This window comes from Macaca thibetana, chromosome 9, assembly GCF_024542745.1.
Source record: "Macaca thibetana thibetana isolate TM-01 chromosome 9, ASM2454274v1, whole genome shotgun sequence".
NCBI classification, from domain to species: Eukaryota; Metazoa; Chordata; class Mammalia; order Primates; family Cercopithecidae; genus Macaca; species Macaca thibetana.
This window is the reverse complement of record NC_065586.1, coordinates 13,375,459-13,397,501: the sequence shown is the minus strand read 5'-3', so window position 1 is coordinate 13,397,501 and position 22,043 is coordinate 13,375,459. Positions and strand designations below refer to the sequence as shown.

Here is a 22,043-nt window from a genome sequence, read left to right as displayed (position 1 = left end):
GTAGCCACCTCCATGGGCAGCAAGGAGTTAGGAGATCAGTTCATTTGGAAGGCTTTGCAAAGGAAAAGGTATGAACTGGGTTGAAAGATTCAAAGGCGAGTTGTCAACCTCATGGCATGCTGTTGGAGAAGGCGTTCTGAGCGCCAAGCGTGTGCAGTAGCGTCCAAGTTGAAAGGCGCCTTGGATGTCTTCTGCTTCCTTATCCCAGTCAGGAAGTCCCTGCCAGGGAAGCAGTGTGCTAGCACCTTGGTTTTCCAAGGGTGGTCTGGGACATAGTGTCACATTTTCCTCCCAAAATTAGGGATGGCGAGTGGATTTAAACGGCCCAGGAAACCTGCTCATCATTTTTACTTATTTTATGTATTAGTTTACAAAAGTTTTCACTGGGGGAAAAAAATAGCTCCGCAGCTAAAAGCCACTGGCATAGTAGAAGGAACCAGGGGTCTTCTGGGGTATCCTCGTATTTGTGTCCTTAGGTGAAAGAAATTATTTAGTGCATGAGAAAGTGATCTATAACCGTACTGCACTGAGCGCATTTGAATTATTTCTCAATCATTTTTTTATGATCTCTTTGGGCTTTAGTTCCTTTGTTTATAAAATGAGGATGTTTCATTCAGAAGTCTCAACTCCCTGTTAGCTCTAGAATGATAGGATTTTGTGGTTTTCCAGCCTTCTCGTGGCTATTTTCTTTCCATTGCTTTTGACGAGGCTCAGTATTGCAATTAGAGCATCTTGTTTTGTAAGTTATAACTAGTCCTTGGTTTTATAAATAGCAGATACTGGCACACAAAGAAAGCCAAGCGTGTTTTCATTTGTAGGAGATGTACATTTCAGTAGCTAGTGATGTTTTTTTGTTGCTCATGTACCCAAAGTCAAATGCTTCAAATCTTGCTTTTAATGAAATATTTATGTTCTTTTGGTAGCCAGAAGTACAACTTGCTGAAGGCTTTGATGTGTTTATGCCTAAATCTCAGCTGGACTCTATATTGTCAAACTACACTCGCTCAGGAAGCCTTCTGTTTAGAAAACTGGTGTGTGCGTTTTTTGATGACAAGACTTTGGCTAACTCCTTACCCAATGGGAAGAGGAAAAGAGGACTCAATGACAACCGGAAAGGACTAGACCAAAATATTGTGGGTGCAATAAAAGGTTGGTCTGCATCATTTCATTTTGTGGGTTCTTTGTTGAGCTTTGCCTTCATTCCATAACGATGCAGCTGAAACTGTAGTAAACTGACTAGTGGCCAATTTCATTTGCCATTGGCAATTTAGCCATTCACATGGCTTTCGGGGTTGAGCTCTGTAATTCACCACCCCAAATACCACTAGAATTCATTATTCAAGGTAATGTTAATTTGTTAAGATAATTAAGAGCCAGTTTGATCTGCTGCAGAACCAAAAATAAGTTTTTTCTTGACTTTTAAAATGCAGGTAATTTGTAATTTCTAACTAAGAGCTTCCTCAAAATATGACTTCAACTTCAATTTTTAGTTATGAGAATAAAGCTATGATGCTTTAAAAAAAAAAAAAAAAAAGATAAAGTAAAATGGTTCTCCCCAAAGTTTAGAGTTGTTTACCAGGTTGTTGCTTCTAAAGACATTTTAAATCTAAGTGACCTTACTGTGACATCAAACCCTGTGCATCCCCACATGTGCTTGACCTGCTCTTCTCCCTCTTGTTTTGTGCCATGGAGTCATACCAGCTCCATGCAGAGACCACCGTGGGTCTCTCCGTCTTACCTCCTTTGAGCATGCGTCTGTATTCCACTGCACTATGGTGACCACGCATGTGGGAAGAAAAAGGGGCACGTGGGAGCGCCTCTGCCTTTATATGCAGTGCCACATCCTAAACCTACTTCTCTTAACTTTAAAACGTCCATATTCAGCAATCGGATGAATATAACTTTAGGAAATAGAAGTACTTAGTTCTTACCAAAAAGAACATAAACCAAGTCTCAAATCTAAACACAACTCCATGAAAATGAAACTCTGAATCAGGCCTTGCTTAAAACTGGAATAACGATAGGGGTGCTGTGCTTCGTAGCTCAGTTCCTGCATTGTTCAGTTGTGAAGTGGGACTGACTCAGAGGGGCCTTCTCTGCCCCCTTCTGTTCCCCATTATCTGGCAAAATGAGTAAATGAATTCAATAGTGTTTGAAGGATGCTTGAAAATCCACAATTAACTTTATAAAATAATACGGTATTTAAATGGAACTAGCAAGTACCAGGCACCCTTTGTTCGTGGCCAGAAGGACATAAGCCTTCATTAACAGAGAATTTCTCGTGCTCCATCAGAATTTTTTCACTTAAAGTGACAGTTGAGTTGTATTAAATACGAAAAGCTACAGAGATACGACAAACTGTGCCATTTCTGAAAAAGAATGATTCAGCCTGAAGTGACACTATAAACAACGTGACAAAATTTGAAAAATGGTCAGTGATGTAAGTAGGACTTCCTGAAGTGAAGAAGGGACCCTTCTCAAAACAGGAAGGTCAAGGCTACTGATGCTTTTCTGAAATACAGCCAGGAATTGTTTTAATTTTCTTTTTTTCCCCCAGGGCAGCATATTAATATTATGAAAGCATTTGGAAATTAGGGAGCCATAAATGACCATAGTCCATTTTAATGACGGTAGAAGAGTTATCCTAATAATAGATGGTAACGAAGTAGATCGTGACAAGTGGATCGATGTGGGTTTCTTCTGCCATTTTCCATCTAGACTGGACATCATGCAAGAGTTTGAAAAAACGTATTACAGGCCAGGCGTGGTGGCTCACACCTGTAATCCCTGCACTTTGGGAGGCTGAGGCGGGTGGACCACCGCAGGTCAGGAGTTCAAGACCAGCCTGGCCAACATGGTGAAACCCTGTCTCTACTAAGAATACAAAAAAATTAGCCAGGCGTGGTGGTGCACACCTGTAGTCCCAGCTACTTGGGAAGCTGAGGCAGGAGAATCACTTGAACCTGGGAAGTGGAGGTTTCAGTAAGCCAAGATTGTACCACTGCACTCCAGCCTGGGCAACAGAGCCAGACTTGGTCTCAAAAAAAAAAGAAAAAGTATATTACAAATAGAGGACACACCTTCATTTCCTTCACTGCTCTACTCTATAAAAATGGCAATGAGGTCTTTGCTCCCAATATATAATAAAGTAGATTATTCCAGTTGAAGAACTTAAAATTTCCATACACTTTTGTTATTGAATTAAATCTATTAAAATTCTGTAATAACAACCCAGTCACTTTAAAACAGATGGAAATCCCATAAGCCACCAACAACCTAAATCAACAAATAGTTTACATTTATTTATTTGCAGTGTTTTTATTTGCAGTGTTTATTCATGGACATATATTTTGATTTTGATTTTTTTCCTGATTACAAAAATAATATTTATTTTAAAATAGAAATGATTTAAAATGTATAGAAAACAAAAAGGCCACCCTAATCTCACTCCTCCAAGATTATGGCGTACATTCTTACCATTTTTATTCAAATGTGAATGTGGTGTCAGATTGGACTCTTTTATAAAAACATGCCATTCATTCTGGCTAGTCAACATTTCTACATGACTTATTCTGATAATTTTTTGTAAGTTTCTTAAGGACACGCTTTGTCTCAAATATATTTCTATTACCTGTTGCTCTTGAAAGAGCTCAGGAGATGCTTCCTTAAGAAATGCTGCTTTGGTATGCAGATTATTTCAAATTGTAGGCACCTGGGGAACAGCAGATGCAGGGAGGGGCTGTCTCTGAACTCCCTTATCTGCCCAAAGACTGATCCTCCAAAGGGAACTCAGTTGTGGACTCCCTCCCTGGAAGTGTCATGAACCAGGGGGAATTAACTCTCATCACAGGAGAGGACACTGGAGGTGACACCACACCCAGAGAGACTTTGTCACGGGCTGTCACCTGTTCTTCTGAGGGCCCATTCATCATTCCCCAAAACCATTTACTCTCCCCTAATTTGTCTGCTCCATCCTCCCTCCCCTCTCCCTATAAAGGGGGTATGTATGCTTCTAGATCTCACTCTTCTTTCCTGCGGGGCCCCTGTGTACTTTTCTCCTGTTAACTTACCCGCTATTGGTTTATTTCATAGACTCGACTGAACCCTCAGAAGGTAGAAGGAAAGTCTTCCCTACCCTGCACACATTGTTGAGAGCTTCCCACAGACCAGGATTTCCATAAATGCACGTGGGATGAGTGAAGAGGCATAGGTTTTTATTTTTCATCTTGACTTTGATGTTAATTTATTGACATACTGGGTCTAGTACTAAACATCCATCCTCACATCTTCTTGAATAACTAATCTGGAATGACTGACATTGAAACATTGTTGTAAATTTCTACCAGTTAATAAAATGCCAATGAAAGCTAAAACATAGAAACCAAAATTGAATATAAATTTGAATGCAACTCTCTTAACTTCCTAATACATTTTTTCTTTACTATATTTTCCTTAGTTAAAAGTGGGTTAACTCACATATTACAATACAAAGTGATTTTCAGAAGTAGCTATTAATTGAACGTCTTTTCTTTTTTAAAAAAATCTCTACCAATAGCAAAAAAAAAAAAAAAAAAAAAAAAAAAAAAAATTCCCTAACCTGAGTCTTTTGAATCTGAGTACTATGAGGAAGTGATAAAATGGTTTCTTTAGGCATAATAGTGCCAAGGCTATCCTTGCTATTATTACTGTCTACCACCCCTTGGAAACGATTTTGTAAATATTAAATATACAGTCTTTCTTACTCGATCTCTTGTGGGATAATGTCCCAATAGTGTATTAATTTGAAAAGTCCTATTTTCTAGGAACATATGAAGACTGGTTAATTTTACAAAATCTCAGAAATGAAAATAACAGTAGGAGTTCAATTTTGTTTCAAACAAAAGTGATTATTAGATTGGTTAAAACAACAATGGGAAAAAAGATGAATGAAAATCTATAAAATGCTTATAAGTAGGAACAGAAATGGACTGAAAAAAAGTTTGTTTTGGGGATTATTGACAAAGCTTTTTGTACCGGTAATTAATAGTCCCCATGACAGTATCTTAAAAATAAAATATAAGCTTCTTTTGTAGAGATCATAGTTTTTACATAATCTCATCTGTATTATGGTGACTAACACTTAATGATAATTTTTTTTAAATGTATTGATAAGTATGACTCAAGGTATTGCTGATGAAAGAGTTTTTAATTAGAAACGTTCACCTGAGCATTATGAATGTAACTAAGAAGAAACAACTTATGATCCTACTAAGTAGCGTCTTAGGTTTTAGTGCTGGGGATAAAGCTTAGTATCTTGAATTTGATTCAGAATTGATTTTATAGCCAGAGTGGAGGTTAGTACCCAGGTATGTTTTCCTTACCTGCTGAGGCTAGAATTGGTCCACATCTAGTTCTTGCTGTGATATACTCAGTAGACCATGCAGATTAACATGGTTAGAGTTGTCTAAATATGATAGAATCTTTGAATCCCTGAATGATCTTCAGAAAATACAGTTGCAATGAAGCAATTTTTAGAGCCCCCATTGTAGGATTTTTAATTCAACTTCATAGTGATGAGTTGAGAAAGTTTTATTACTATTAAACCGTCCTGGAGTCTTGAATCTTCTTGCATTCAGTGGAAATTACATATGCATGTCAAGTGAAGACCTTGTCGGGATTTCTTAGTTCACTACACGCAGCACAAACTGCCACTCTCCTGAGAGGCCAGCCTTGATAGTCTGTCTGGACAGCCACAGGTATCAAAACTTCTCTGGGAGGGAGCACTCCTTGGTAGCCCTCCAAAAAAATAACTGTGCCTCTTACAAGATTAGAGTGGGTGCCTGGCCACTTTTGCTGTCACACTTTCACAGGCTCTGCAGAAATGACCACCAAAACCTCTTGTTTTATTCTTGTGACTCTAGATACCTGTAGGGTCCATATTTGTCATTTTATAGTATCTCTGTTTCCATTAGGATTTAATCAAAAAAAGTGAATAGCTGTTTTCTATTTGATCTCACGTAGATTTAAATTAATATGGTTGGGGTGGAATTTGCATCCAATTTATTTATTTCTTGATAGTAACTTATCTGTGTTCTCAGAACTCCTTATAAGAACAAGGTTAAAACATTAGCTTGGATTTGAGTACCCCTCCAATGTTGATTATTTTATTTCCATTTATAGGAGAGGACACTGAGGCCATGGGAAATTAAGTAACCCCATTTAATTTAAACAGCTAGTAAGTAGTGGAATCAGGACTTCACCCAAGGCCTGTCTGACTCCCATGCCATTTTGCAGCACGCTAAACACTTTAGTCTTTCTAAAAGGAGTATATGAAAGGAAAGAAAGATTTCTCAGTTTTTAATTTCTATCTTAAACTCTAGCATTTTGGATTCTTTATAAATTCCGCTAGGACATATAAATGATTTCAGATGACCAGTCAGTTGTTTATGCAAAGCATATTCAAAGTGATTTTCTTTTTAAAATATAGCTATACATCAGTTTTTTTACTAGTGTCAGGGCAGGTCTTTTCTTGAAGATAGTGAGAATCAGCTCCATTGTGCTTGGGAGGAAAAAAGAAGTCTGATCCCTTCCGTCAAGAAAGAGATACTTCTGAGACTCTTCAGTACATAGAACCACAAGGAAAGAGTTTGGGAGTAAACATTTGATATAGCTTGTGTTCCAAAGTTGTATGTAAATCAAATTCTAGTTTAAATGTTTGGCAGTCAGAACCAAAGTGATGGATGCTGAAAGAATCTTTGGGAAGATGACTAATCACCTGTTAATTTACTTGTTCATATTTTCACATCTGATCTGCTTAAAACAGGATATAATTACATGATACATAACATCAGTATAATTACATCAGAAATATTGCTTGCCTCTCGGCTGTGTTTGTAACTCTCACCTAGTTGTTGTTGTCGTTTGTATTTTCCCACGTTTTATGAAGGCCCAGTGACAAAGAGGTCATGTGGAATCTTGGCTGTTCTCTGTGTGTAGCCCTCTACTTCCAGCCCCTTCCACGGTGGTTCTCATATTTTAGTGTGCATCAGAATTTCCTGGAGCGTTGGTTTGAAATTCAGACTTCTGGGTCCCATGCTCAGAGATAGATTCAGTAGGTTTAGGGTAGTCCCAGAAATCTGCATTTTGAACACACAGCCACAGGGGATTCCGATTGCTTTCAGATGCGCCTGGGAGCAGCAGCCCCTACAATCAGAGCTCCCGAATCCATCAGTGATGACAGGTATCAACCTGAGTCTAACAGGATGACGGGTATCGACCCAAGCCCAACAGCGATGACGGGTATCAACCCGAGCCCAACAGCGATGACGGGTATCGGCCCCAAGCCCAACAGCGATGACGGGTATCGGCCCCAAGCCCAACACCGATGATGGGTATCGGCCCCAAGGCTGACAGTGATGACGGTATCAGCCCCAAGGCTGACAGTGATGACGAGATCGGCCCCGAGGCTGACAGTGATGACGGGATCGGCCCTACAGTGATGATGGGTATTGGCCCCGAGGCTAACAGTGATGACGGGTATCGGCCCTGAGGCTAACAGTGATGACAGGTATCAGCCCCGAGGCTAACAGTGATGACGGGTATCGACCCCGAGTCTAACAGCAATGACAGGTATCGGCCCCGAGGCCAACAGTGATAACAGGTATCGGCCCCGAGGCCAACAGCGACGATGGATATCGGCCCCCAGGCCAACAGCGACGACGGATATCGGCCCCCAGGCCAACAGCGACGACGGATATCGGCCCCCAGGCCAACAGCGATGACGGATATCGGCCCCGAGGCCAACAGTGATGACGGATATCGGCCCCCAGGCCAACAGCGATGACAGGTATCGGCCCCGAGGCCAACAGCGATGACGGGTGTCGGCCCCGAGGCCAACAGCGATGATGCCCCGAGGCCAACAGCGATGACGGGTGTCGGCCCCGAGGCCAACAGCGATGACGGGTGTCGGCCCCGAGGCTAACAGCGATGACGGATGTCGGCCCCGAGGCCAACAGCGATGACGGATATCGGCCCCCAAGCCAACAGCGATGACAGGTATCGGAGCGATGATGGGTGTCGGCCCCGAGGCTAACAGTGATGATGGGGTTAATGGGTATCAACTATACACAACAACCCCTGTGAAGCCTGGGCTCCTTCAGCTGTTTCTCACCGTCACCGAGTTTTCTGAAGGCTGCTCCACCTCTCCTGGAATCAGTGAGAAGGAAGGTAGCCTTGTCTCAGCTGCCCTCATTCTTTGAACCTTGGGCATTTAACTCTTTTTTTGTGTGTTATGTGACACAAGGGTCCAGGTTTCAGACATGGCTACAGTGCCTCACCAGGACTAGACGGAATAGCCACCCACATCACCAAGGTGGAAGAAGGCACTTCCAGACTCCAGCATAGATCTTACTTACGGATCACTAAACAAATGCCATTTCATTTTCCATATGACTTTGTCATGACGACAGTCTTGAAGAAAATGGAGAATCTCTTCTTGGCAAGCTCTTGGCCAAAATCTCCTTGATTACATATTTGAAACACTTGTTCAGCTGACATTTCCCCAAACAGTGTGTTACAGAAGACATGATTTTTGCTGCTTTTCAGATACTAGATTAAGTCATGAGAACACTAGAATCTTTGCAATATTTTCATTGATATCATAAACCTAGAAATCATCAGCAGGTGTGAAATTTCTACTAACAATGTATTTACTGTCCCAAGCCAGTGACTGACTAAGGCATGGCCCTGATGTTAGGGAATGTGCAGTCTAGTAAGACATGTCAACAGAGCCATGCTGCAGACAGAATAAAATAAATGACAAATGTCTGTTACCTGATGGGGGAAGGAGAAAGCACAGAGGATATAAATCTCACTAGGGGAAGACCTCACAGAATCGATGATGTCTGAACTAGGCCTTGAATGAAGAGAAGTATATCAAATGCAGAGAGAATAGAAAAGGTTAACTACAGAACATGTTTAATGAAACTTAAATTCAGTAAAACATTGGGTGAAAGCCTTTTGCCTCCAGAACTGTTTAAGGCTCATGCTCACTGGTGGATCTTAAGTCCTCAGCAACCTGTTTACCTTAGTATGTTTGACTTCATGAATATAATGCCAGTGAAATGGACTCAGATATAGTTTACCTCCAAGCATTTTCAGCCAGAGCTGTGCTTCTTAAAGTTGCTTCTGAAAGCTACCTCGGCCCCATCGCAGACCTGATGAATTCGGATCCCTGCGGTTGGGGCCACAGTGAGGCTATGCTTCACCACTGCTTCAACACCGGCCTTCCATAAGCTCAAAAAAGGGATCTCATCTCCTCAGAACTGTGAATTCATATGTTTACTACATAACGAGCAAATGGAAATGTGGAGAAACTTGTTAAGAAGGGTGTGTCTCTTATTGATCTTTCTTCAGCCTGTCAGATAATGGGCAGGAACCAGTTGTGGATTCCCTTGCAAGGATTCAACTCCAACTCCCAGTTACTGAATTCTTACAAAACCTGGCATTTTACCACCACCACTAGGATTGACAAAAACAGCCTCCTGTCAAAAGAGATATGTTTCTGGAGCATAAACAGGGCCACTGCAGTAGAATGTGCATTGCACAACATTGTGGGCACCGTTGCCGTTGTGGACACTTTCGATTTGTATATTTATTGTGACAGTTTTCCTGCAGCTGAAAGTACAGTGTCTTGCGGAAAGACACCTTTTTAATCTGAACAATGCCTCCACATGGGCCAGCTGTGGCCCTGAAAATAGAAAGCAATGTTTTCTGCGTAGCCCATCTCTTCTTTATTTAACTCCCTGAATTGTTTGGCTCATCGAAGTTGCTCACCAGCATCCTAAGGTAATGCCACATCCTCCTGTTTTCTCTCCTCTTGTGGGGAAGCAGAATTGCTTAATAAGTTCAGAATCAGTCAGATCGCATTCCTGGTAGCTTTTCTTCTGGACCTACAATTGGTGCCGGTAATCTAGCAAATGTTTCAATTCGGTTCCATAGCAAGTATTGACTATCTCCTACAAGGTGTGCATCAAAAATCTGAAAGACTCAGGAATTGGTATTTGCTAGTATTTCTGCCCTAAAAGTGCATTGCAAATGATCATGGAATACTCACAAAAAAACTAAGAGTGTATGCAAGCTTACAATAAGAAAACCCCTTAAAAATTCATAACTTTTGGCCAGGCACGGTGGCTCACGCCTGTAATCCCAGCACTTTGGGAGACTGAGGTGGGCAGATCATGAGGTCAAGAGATTGAGACCATCCTGGCCAACATGGTGAAACCCCGTCTCTACTAAAAATAGAAAAATTAGCTGGGCATGGGGGCACGTGCCTGTAGTCCCAGCTGCTCGGGAGGCTGAGGCAGGAGAAGCCGGGAGGCTGAGGCAGGAGAAGCCAGGAGGTGGAGGTTGTAGTGAGCTGAGATCACGCCACTGCTGTCCAGCCTGGTGACAGAGTGAGAATCCGTCTCAAAAATAATAATAATAATAATAATTCTATAACCTTCATTTAAAATTAACGGAAAGCTGTAATCGATTTTGGCTGCCTGTCAGACATTTTTGTATAAGAGCAAAGCACGGCTATACCTGTCTGTAAAAAACGCTTAGCAGAGAGAGAGGCGCTCCTTTTTGGAATTAATCAGGTCTTCCCTCTGACTGCTCCCTCCAGTCAAGTCTTCTGCTGTATGGACTGTGTTTCCAACTCATGTTTCTTGCATCCTACTCTTGGTTGGATTTTGACATCTCTCCATGGTCAGCTGATAGTATTCCTCAGAAACCCTTTTATACTCAACCCTAGTATCCTTCTATCAGCCCTGCCCCTTGGATCAGAGGGTAAATCCAATCTTCATTATTTTAACCACCTTCCTCCCAACACCTCTTTATCACTGCACATACCATTTTGAATCCACTTAGCCAGGTACAACTACATGGGGGCAAATCCCAATTAGAAATGAAGGCAGGACAGTGGAGACCAGGAGATATATAGGACATTCAAGTTTCCTGCAGGGCATGGGGCCTGTGTTGGCCTCTTTCTGAAGAGTCAGTGGTAGCCCTGCTTACCCACACAGCAGTCACCTTGGTGGTGGCATGGGCCACCTAACACTGATACCCGCTTGCAACTACATTATTTTTAGCAGAGGCATCAACTAACTCTTCAAGTTTGAAAACTCAGAAACACCTTGAATGCCTTTTTTTCTTTGCGACTCACCCTGCTTAACTACCTGGCCCTATCAACTCCTTTTGTCCCTCCCCTCTCATTCAGCGCCCTTTGGCTTCTTTGACAGCATCCTGGTCCAGCTGTGCATCACTCTGTCCTTGAAATTCTGCAAAAACACTCTTGAAATGTCCTCCCTAACCCTTCTTTCTCCTTCCAGTTCATACTACTGTATCCTAACAGCCTAGTAACACCCATAAAACCAAATCTCAGGACGTTGTTTTCCTACTTTCTTCCCCTTGGCCTATTCAATCCGAACTCTGGCCTTTTCCAAGCACTCTGTAACTTGAATTTCTCTCTCCTTGTGAACATATTTCCCGGCGCTTCCTCCCAGGTGAGCCAGCCCAGCGCCGACACTGTTCCTCAAGCACCACTCATTCATTGTGGACTCTGTTATGCTGTTCACAGGGCTGCAGTGCCCTTCTCTCCCCTCTCTATATAGACAAGCCTGACTCATTCTTCCTGGTTTACCCCAAGTCTCATCCCCTGTACTGTGAGACTTTTTCACATGCCCTAACCTGTACTGATTGCCCCTTTCTCTGAGTACCAGTAGCCCTTACTGCCTTAGACGGCTTAGCAGGGCATCTTAACTCTCTGCCTTGCTGTTGATGACTTCGATGGAGGATGAGCATGTCATTTACTGTGCACACTGGGACACTCTTTAGAGTCGGTATGGTGCTGTTAATTATCTCACTGGGAAAACAGGCGCTTTAAACTTGAACTTTCCTGGGCAGATCGGGATGTATGGTCATGCTGTTTATATTAGGGCATCTTGTCTTCCCAACAAGACTATACGCTCCTGTGGGCAGAGATCATGTTTTATGTTTGCTTTGTATATTCCTTGTCCCGTGAAACAGCACCACTCACATAACTAATGATTAATAAATATAGGAAGGAAGGAAAGAGGGAAGGAATACATCAAAACAGTCCATTTATCTTCTCTGAAAAAGGTGGTTTCTTAAAAATCAAAACAGTACTCCCACATTGGATGCGTACAGGGCATGAATAACAAGATAACTACACAACTTCTCCATGACAAGTTGGAAAAGGGCAGCTGAAATTCAAGGAAGTGGAGTATAAGTTTGAAGATTAGAAGAAACAGCAGCCACAGACAGATCAAGTGGCGGATAGGAATCAAGGATAGTGTAATCTTGTCGATCAAAAACATCAAGGTAGTCTAAAATAAAAAAGCTAAGTTTGTATTTAATGGGGGCTGTGAAAGCATTGATCACTGTTAAATATCGAAGAGAAACCTCCACGGGATGCCACGTGGGAAGTGTGGTATGTCGCGCTTTCCTTCATACTACAGGGAATCATCCTCAAAAGATGAAGTGTAATCATTTTATTGTGGGATTTTGGTTTAAGTAAACCTAGTAACGGAATCCATAGTTAGGCTAAATGTGCCCTTTCCTAGTTTTCCTCCCTGAAGACTCCTTGACGCATCCGTATACTTCCCCTCCAGGTATATGTTAGCCTTTGTCCTAGCAGCTTGGTGCCCGAAAGAGTGAAGATCAGATAAAAGTCTGAGAACTCCTGTCAGCCTCAGAATGTAAACCCCAAATTTTCCTACAGCTGATCCCAATGAGAAGGGAGTTGCCACCGTGTAAAAAAGAACAGGAAATTGAATTCTACCTCTGAGGCACAGGCCCTGTCCTAACGCCCCAGTGTCCACGGTGGGACAGTGCATAAACGTCCACTGATGGGTGAGACCCCCGCCCCGCGCCCACCTCCCCAGCCCCTCACCCTTCCTTCTCCCAGCCTCTGTCACCTCTGGGTTGGGGTCTGACCTGAGCCTCCCGCCCATGTTATAATTTACCCTGACACTGGAGGCATTCATTCCATACCTCCTGGCGAGGGGGTAAACTCAGCACCTCGTGGAATGACTTTCAAAGTTCATATACTGAGAAACCTTCACTTTAGAAACAGAAAAACTCATGACTTTTTCCTCATTCATTTGTCTAAAGAACGGTCAAGCCCAGTAATGTGTGGAGGGAACGCATGTGTTTTATGCCACTTGCCTAAGGCCTCTGAGCTGGTGATTCCCAATCTTCTAAATTTTGTGTTGCTTGAGCCTCAGCATTCATTCTATAAAATAAATAAACGAGTTATATGAAACATAATGCACCTTCCAAGTAGGATTTCTATAAATCCCTAATTATTATTATTATTATTATTATTTTTTGAGACAGTTTCTGACCTGTCAACCAGGCTGGAGTGCAGTAGTGTGATCTTGGCTCACTGCAACCTCCGCCTTCCAGGCTCAAGCAATTCTCATGTCTCAGCCTCCCGAGTAGCTGGGACTACAGGTGTGTGCCACCACGCCCAGCTAATTTTGAATTTCTAATAGAGAGGGGGTTTCGGCATGTTGACCAGGCTGGTCTTGTACTCCTGACCCCAGGTGATCCGCCTGCTTCAGCCTCCCAAAGTGGTGGGATTACAGGCATGAGCCACTGCGCCCAGCCTATTAAATCCATAATTTTGAAACATTTTTCTTTGCTAATAAAAAAAAAATGGATTCAACAAACATCACTACACTAAAGCTTGTTATTACCCAGATCTTAATACTTAGTAAATATGATGTAACCATTGAAATACACCAGCCATGTTAAACAAAGGCATGGCACAACTCACCAAAGGAGAATTCTTCTTGTTTCCCAACAGTTGTATTATAAATGGGTGCCTCCTTAAATTGATAGAAATTAAAAATAACCTTGTTTAATTTGAGAAACCACTATCAGCACTTTTTGGGACTTCCTTTTGGACAGAAATGTCATAGTAGCAAAACTGAATGAAGGAGGACAAGGGATATTGTTGTCTATCCCCCCACCCCGCCACCACACACACACACAGAGAGAAAGAGAGAGAGCGCGCTCTGGCCTCAAATCGGTGAGAATCACTGGGATTCAACAAGACTCTTCAAGCCTCAGAGCCCCACCAGTGTGGGGATAATGAAGGGAGCACTGTGGGATGTAGGTTCACTCCTGACTGTCATTCAAGCTCTTGAACCATCACTTTCTCAAGAAAAAAAGTGTGGCTTCACTAACTTTTAGAGTCTCCAGTTAAAATAATAAAGCCTCCGGGTCAGAGATTCTGTGGTTCAGAGATGATAGTCCAAATTCTCAGAAGTAAACCTGAAGAACCAGATAAATATGGCTGGGAATCAATTTTGCGGATATCTAGGGCCCTTTTCATTACATCAACCAACTGAAAATAACAGCCCCATACAGTAGCGGTCAGCGCTAAGATGAGACGGTCCTCACGGCCAGCTTTTGCAGTCCTTGACTTTTGTGTCTGTACATCTGACTGCCCCGCAGGCCAGCTCCTGCTAAGGTCTCATGTCTGTAACTCAGTAGGATATTGTCGTTTCATCTGTAAATACTTTGTCTGCAATACTTTTTTTCCTTAATTCGAAGGCATCATTTTTAGGTGCATTAGTTGATGGACTGTGCTAAATTCTGATTGTCAAACTGAATCTGAAATGAACTTCAGGGCTCAGTATGAGACCTCTGGCTATTTACTGAAGAAGTGCTTCCTTCAGTTCCTTCAAGTGAAGTAACAGACCAGAGAAAAAACTTTCTCAGATTTATTCTTTCACCAACCATACATTCATACCTGCCTATTATGTGCCAGCAGTGAACAGAAGATGTGATCTCTGCCCTTGCTTTGAGCTTGCAGTCTTGATGAACACTGGACATTATCATTTTAAAAAATCACTGGTTAACGAACTCAGGCAGGCCTTATCAGGGAAGGTCACGTCTCAGTTGAGACCTGAAGGATGAGATGTACTGCTGTCTTCTCTGTTATTCCCCGAAGGCAAATTACTGAGTCTTCTCCCAGCTCCCTTTTAAAGATAGCTTTTGGTGCTTATCCCAAAAGAGTGTGTGTGTAAGGAGTATAATTGAAATCTAGTCAGCATTGACATTTCTGTGGCATAGCCCTAGGAGAGATTTTCTGATTTGTTCACAGACTGAAGAATGACATTTGTCCCCATTAGCAGTAGTCTTTAGGTTAAAATGTTGAAATAATAGTGTTCCTCTTCATCTTGAATGTGGTAAAGACATGTGCCAAGATTTTGTTTTCTCTGCCTTCCCCTAAGATTTAAAACAGCTATTATCAATAATTTACTTCGTACCCCCACTCTATTTTAAGAATCAAGATGTTCCTCTCCGTTCCATTCTCTCTCTTCTCTCTTCCCTGCCCCAAAATATGATTGTGAGGCCTCCCCAGCCATGTGAAACTGTGAGTCCAATAAACCTGTTTCCTTTATAAATTACCCAGTCTCAGGTATGTCTTTATTAGCAGTATGAGAACAGACTAATACAAGATACTATATGTTTAATTTCTGTAAGTTCTATTTGGTTCTTTTTGAAATCAGCCTGTTACTTTCCTGGTGCATTGAATTTTTCCTTGTTCATTTTAAGCACACTTACTTTGCTGTCCATTGCCATCCGCAAGGGGCGTCTCACCCTGCAGCTCCTGAGTCCGCTGCCTCTGGTATTTGCTGGGTCATTGTATGTATTTCATTATTTTAAATATGAGCTCATCTCTAGCAGGCCTGTTTTTCTTTTCTTTTCTTTTCTTTTTTCTGTGAGAATCTGTCATGGCCCAGGTTTCAAGGCATCCTTTCAAACTCATTCTGCATTTCCCTCTCTCTGGAGCCCAGGAGTGTCAACAGCAATGCTGCTGCTCACTTACAGTTTTATGCATTGGTACAACCTCGGATTCCAAACCTCTGTGAGATGCAGGCCAAGCATTTAATTTTTTTTTTTTTTTTTTTTTTTTTTTAGATGGAGTCTCGCTCTGTCTCCCAGGCCAGAGTGCAGTGGCATGATCTTGGCTCATTGCAAACTCTGCCTCCCAGGTTCAAGCGATTTTCCTGCCCCAGTCTCCCAAGTAGCTGGGATTACAGGTGTGCACCACCACGCCTGGCTAATTTTTGTATTTTCAGTAGAGATGGGGTTTGGCCATGTTGGCCAGGCTGGTCTCAAACTCCTAACTTAGAGTGAATCTGCCCACCCCGGCCTCCCTAAATGCTGGGATTACAGGTGAGAGCCACCATGCCTGGCCGCATTTAGAGTTTTCTAAGAAACTTTCTTTTTCTCCCTCAAAGTCTGGACAGAGCTTGCTCGTTGCCTCCCTGTACTCGGGGGTAGACCCTTGCCCTTCACAGCCTCACCAGAGGCTTTCGCTCCAGCTCCCCACTCACATAGGCCCGAGACCTCCTTGCCCTTGCCCTTGCCCTTGCCCTGTGAGTGTAGAAACCTGAGCTTCATGTGAGACTGCCTCTCCCCTGCCTGCCTCAGAACAGTCGCAGGCTGTGCCTTTGGAATGCACATGCCCTTTCTTGTGGCTGGAGCATTCTCTACCTTCTTTCTCCTTTCTTCAGCTCACCTCCACCTTTTTCTTTGGTTTCAGCTCAGCCATCACTTTATCTGAAAGCTTCCCCGCTGCCCACTCCCACCCAATAATGGGTGAGGTGCCCCTTGGTATATACCTGGTGCCTGGCTTGTGTAATCACAGGTGTGCTCTGGGCAGTCCTTGACTTCTTACTGCCTTTATCTTCCACTTCACTGCAGGCTTTTTGGGGACAAGAGACCATTTGTTCAGTAACACCTAGCATAGTCCTGGCACATTATGTGTGGTAGATACATATGTCTTGAATTAATGCATTTTATTTTTGTAATAAGGTCACAATGAGGTTTAAGTCCCAGATTTGTAAGCCCCCCCCCGCCCCTGCCAAGTTTGTATACAGGATCAGAGAACATCATCTTCACCATAGTTGCACTTAGTAAGAATCAACAAAAATGTGAGAAAAACCATATGCTGAAATAGATCACATCTCAAGAGAGCACTTGTAACTGTGTGTCCCGTGACGTGCCTCTAAGATTTGTGGGTGCACAGAGGCCAGTGTTGCCTACTCAGTGTGCTGAGGCTGAGGGACATCCAAACACGGGGATCGTATGCCATTGAGGGCGCATGAAGAGTCAGGCTTGGTGGGCATCCCAGCTACTCAGGAGGCTGAGGCAGAAGAATTGCTTGAGGCCAGGAGTCCAAGGCCAGCCTGGGCAACATAGCGAGATCCCTGTCTTTAAAAGAGAGAGCCAGGCTTTACTCCAACCTGTATAAAATGCTGTCTTCTAGAACGCTCTTTGGTTTCTAGAGTGGAATGTCACTCGGTTCCCTTAAGGAAAAGATGTCTCGTGGGGCTGCCGGTGGAAGTGGCCAGGAACAGGGCTGCTGTAAGGCCTAGACTCTGCATCCCTCTCCACGAGCGTTGTCTCTGTGTCTCCAGTCGCCGCTTCTCTTTGCACGTCCGCTTCATCCTCCCCTCCCTGCTGGCTGACCTCCTCCTTTTGCTTGCTGGCTCCTCACAGTTCTGGTTTGCACACAGTAGGCGCATCATGCTACTCGCATTGTGACATTTTGGCATCGCCGGCTCCTGCTGAACCCCTCGTTCCCTCATTGCCTGCCATTCTCAGGAGGAAGACAGAGAGAGCCCAGCTCATCACTTGACATATCTGCGGCTTGGCTCCCCTTAGGTCAAGGGTGCATCATCCTGCAGCCAAGCCGTGGCTTACAGGGCACTGGGACAAAGCAGTCCTGCCCATTTGGGCAGCAGGGGCGAGAAGTGGGCAGTTTCCTGTGAACATCCTGATCTTTCTCCGCGTGTACCAGTCAATCTTCTGTTTGGTTGGTCCCCCGTTTCTAGCCCCTTGACCCCAACAAGTAAAGTACTGGGTTATGACATCAAATGTTTCAGATACAGAAAGAATCCCTCACCCCTGCATTGCATATCACTTAATTGTCATTCTAGTTGATGTATCAACCAAGTATTGTGTGTAAGTTTAGGTTTAGGTCTGAATTTTCTGGGTGGTCAGCTAAAATCAGATTTCTGAGCCTGCATGCTGAGAACCCATTCCAAGACAATTCCACCAAGATGTGGAGAACCATCAGGCCCTGCCTGAATAGCCACCCTTGATTCTAGCTCTTTCCCCACCTCTCATAGTGTTTTACATGCCACAGTTACTGTTATTTTAATACAATGGATATCAAGACTACAATTTTATGTTTCCACTTTCTCCTTGAAAATGGAAAGTGATGCGCTAAATATTATTGGAGAAAAGATGTACTCTATTAGATCCAGATAAAATTTGAGCCACAGTCATCAGATCTCAGAGTTCAAAGTATGTGTATATCCATCTTACCCACAGCCCAGTTTCCAGGCACAGCTCCCCTGCTGCGCACTCACCTGGCCTCCTGGGGACAGGTAATCCACCAGCCTCTGCCCTCTTCCTCTCCCCAGCTGGCCACCATGCTTCTGTTTTGTGAGGTGGAAAGTAACACCCAGCATTCTCAAGTTTAACATGGGAGGATGCACTTAGCTATGGCTTTGTTTGTTTACCATTCAACCATTTTTCTTTTACAGTCACTGTGTGCTCAGATACAACTGTAAACATTAAGTCATTTATGTGGAAAATAACTCCTGTTAGCTGTGCAGTCTCAGGCCAGTCATTTAAGCTACCCATACTTGGATTTTGTCATTGGTAATTTAGGATCACAATACCTATCCCCACTGGTTATTGCAGGATTAAATGAGATGTGTATAAACTGCCTCGCACGTGGGGAGTCTCAAATGATAGCTTTAAGACAGTGAGAGGAAAGAGAGTGGGAGAGACCCTGGTTGTGGTCCACTCACTCAGATGTGCCGGCGGGCTGCCTCCCATGACTCCCTCTCCCTCTGTACATCCCTGGCTGCAAGTGGTCCCCATTTGGGTCCCCTCTGCTTGTCCCCTGGGACCCGACAGCAGAGACTGTTGTCCCTCGCCCCTTTGCAAGCTGTAGGAGTTTGGCAGATCTAATGAGGACCCGGTTTTCAGTTCTGCGTGCTGTAAACCTTGATTTCCTTGCATGATATAAACCTTGATTTGACCACAAGTTAAAACTGAGTCATCAAATCTGAAGCTGGGCTGTGACTGCTGGCCAGAGTTCTTAGAGGATTTCACAGCGACCTGAAGGCTCTTCCCACCGACCCCTGTTTCTTGAAGTGTCTGCTAGACACAGTGACTTCCTTTCAAAGTCCATGCCACATTCTGCTTTTCCCAGCACAACCAGCCAGAAAAACCCAAATTAAAAGTCCCTCAGGAGAACGACAGTGTGGATAGATCGCTGTTTGGGGAACACGGCCAGTCTGCCCTGTTCACAGAGTGGCGCATTCAGCATGTCAGACACGCCACGCGCTGCCGCCTTCACTTGATGATGACATGAGGAGCAGCATTCTGAAGGAAGGGTCTGCCCGGCCACCAGCAGCTGATTCATTATTTATATACAATTAAAGGGCAGGGTTCAAATGAATGCTAGCATCTGGGAAAAGGCATTACTCATGGACGGATCAGATTGAGCATTTGTCATTTCTCTAGTGACTTCACATACGCCCCGTGCCTTGGGACTCATATTAAGCAGAAGAGATGCTTTAACTCTTTTATTTACTTTAATTGTTGATCTTATTTCACTTTTTCAGATTATCTGGGCTCGTTTAAAGGTAGCCCTTGCTGCTGCTTCATATATTAAAATAGGAACGGAGGAAAATTTCTTTTTAGAACCTATTGCATTCTAAAGATGAATGCAGATGATTCCACTATGGTTCTTAATGACCCACTGTTAACATAGTAGAAAACTCAGTGCATTAATGCAATACCCCTTTTCACATCATTACTCCTAATGGAACTGTTACCAGGATAATAGCTTGACCTTTAGCTATAGATTCAGGGAGCAAAAATGCATTCTGTCTCCCCAATAACTCTATTCACATAGCGTATTGACTGTTTGCAGATCAATGCAATGACAAAGTCTTTTGGCCTTGTCCTTGAGGCCTCATCTGCTATCGTAAGGGAGAGAATAGGATTTCGTCTTCAGTAAGTAAATTCTAGTTAAAAGTCTCTTTTAAGTTTAGACGTAATCCATGAACTAGCGTGTCAGTAATGTGCCCGGTAGAAATATTTATTTGTATAGGTATTTTTTGAAAAGCCTATTGCTGCACCTTCAGAGATCTTAGACACAGACCCAGGAGACAGTGATTTTCTTGGCTTCTTTCTATTGAAACCAAATAAGTTTTCATTGAAACTAGAAAAAAATAACTAGACACAGCTGCCCTTTTAGTGACTGAGAGAATATTTGAGCTCAAGGTTGGACTAGAAGGGTCTGATCTGAACCCACTCACGATGTGGGAACAGAGTCCACAGTCTCCTTTGGCTTATCTTGAACTTGCTTGTCCGCACACATGGGAGTCATTCAATGTGGTGTAGTCCAAATCCACTTTGTTAATTTGGAGCCATGACTTTCTAATGTGTGCTAATTTGGACACATGCATTTCACAACCCGAGAAAAGAGGGGTTGCTATGGAAATTAACTGTATAAATAATATTACAAGGGGGGAGATGTTTACCTGCTGTGACAGTGGATTCAGTCATTTTTGTAGTACACATTTTTGCATAAACGAATAGGATGCTAAACAGAAATATTTTGTTCTATTTATTAAAACAGGACTTCAAGAACCTTTTGGAAATTATCTGATTAGTAAATGTTCTTGTGGGTATTTGAAGGCAATAAGACCTTGCTTCTTTAAATAGAGCCTATTAATTAAAGACTTCCTGCTAATTCAGATAGACCATTTTCCCTCAATTAGCCTAAATTTGTAAGCTAATGTATTTGCTTCCATTAGAAACAAAACTGGAAAACATGTTGGCTTATTTATCAAATGCTTGAGTTCTTCTTCAGAAAAACGCACTATAGTAGGTGCTTTGAGGGAGACAAAAGAGATGAAGACACTGAAGTTGCTTAGAATCTAGTGGCAGAGATTTGAAAGTATGTGCACCCCCAGGGATAGCCTATCCTCTGCACCTCCCCACCTTGCTCTCCCGGTCCCCCCATATCATACATCGGGCAGCCTGGTTGATTTTCTCCCCAGTCATTAATTGTGCTTTCTAAGCATCACTGCCCCTCTCCCCAGGTGGGGCTCTGATGGAACCTTTCCACTAAGACTTCCTCTTGCTCCCTGGTCCCACTGTCATCCTGATCACTTGTCTGTCCACATGACTGATGGCCTAGCCTATGTAGTGGCTGGACCTCATCCACGGTGACATTCACCTCTACTGCATTTCAGCCCCGTACTGTTGGCCACACCTTAGCATCCTCACACGCAGCTGCTCCTCAGCTGCTGCTGTATTCTCTGGTATCTTGGGGAACAATTCTTCTAGCTCCATGACTCCTGCTTGCCAACCCATTGACATCTGCATTCCCTGATCTCTATAGATAGCTCCAAGCCCATGATCCTTTTTCTGTGTTCACGTCCTTCCTAGATTTGGGGGGGTGAAGGGGAGGGGAGGAGTGGAGAGATGAGTTCATTCATGCCCGGTCACACCTTCAGCATCTTCAAGGGCTTATATCCCTGTTCTGCCAAAACTCTCCAGCAAAACCCTGAGCCTAGACCAGCCCTACCATCCGGTGTTCTAAAGGAGCTGCAGGGACTGAGGTGGAGAGCCTGTAGACTCTCACCGCGCTGCATAGCCCTACCACGTAGCCCGTCTGCGGCTTGGTAGCGGCATTAGTTGTCTGCGATCTGCTTCCTCTCTGATTCTTCTGAGAGATGATCCCACACCTCCTCTACACCCTCCATCCTCCAGAGCCCCTCACCCCTGAGCTCACTGAGGGCTCAGGAGTGTTTGCTCCAGCCTAGAACCACTTCTGAATCGACCATCTTCCCTTCCTATGGGTTCCGAAGAGGATGTTTCCCTCCTTTTGTTGGAGGCAGCCTCTCCATTTCTATTCCAGATCCATCAGCCCCAGCCCCCTAGGG

The 22,043-nt window shown here is 43.4% G+C and overlaps 3 protein-coding genes across 23 annotated transcripts in view; 2 read left to right on the top strand and 1 right to left on the bottom strand.

Annotated features, from left to right (window-relative positions):
• Nucleotides 1-22,043, bottom strand: part of PRPF18 (pre-mRNA processing factor 18) — a 387,690-nt gene that overhangs the window by 157,620 nt on the left and 208,027 nt on the right. The window lies entirely within an intron of this gene.
• The window catches only part of PHYH (phytanoyl-CoA 2-hydroxylase), a 1,057,918-nt gene that overhangs the window by 863,234 nt on the left and 172,641 nt on the right, over nucleotides 1-22,043 (top strand). The window lies entirely within an intron of this gene.
• BEND7 (BEN domain containing 7) overlaps nucleotides 1-22,043 on the top strand; it is an 89,160-nt gene that overhangs the window by 52,973 nt on the left and 14,144 nt on the right. For 16 of the 21 annotated variants that reach the window (XM_050803227.1, XM_050803224.1, XM_050803236.1 and 13 more), the window contains one exon: nucleotides 924-1,149. In XM_050803227.1, the coding sequence (XP_050659184.1) occupies nucleotides 924-1,149 (226 nt within the window). Of the gene's footprint in view, nucleotides 1-923; nucleotides 13,505-22,043 lie in introns of those variants that run through there. The other 5 variants (XR_007728669.1, XR_007728670.1, XR_007728671.1 and 2 more) reach the window with 5 other exon arrangements.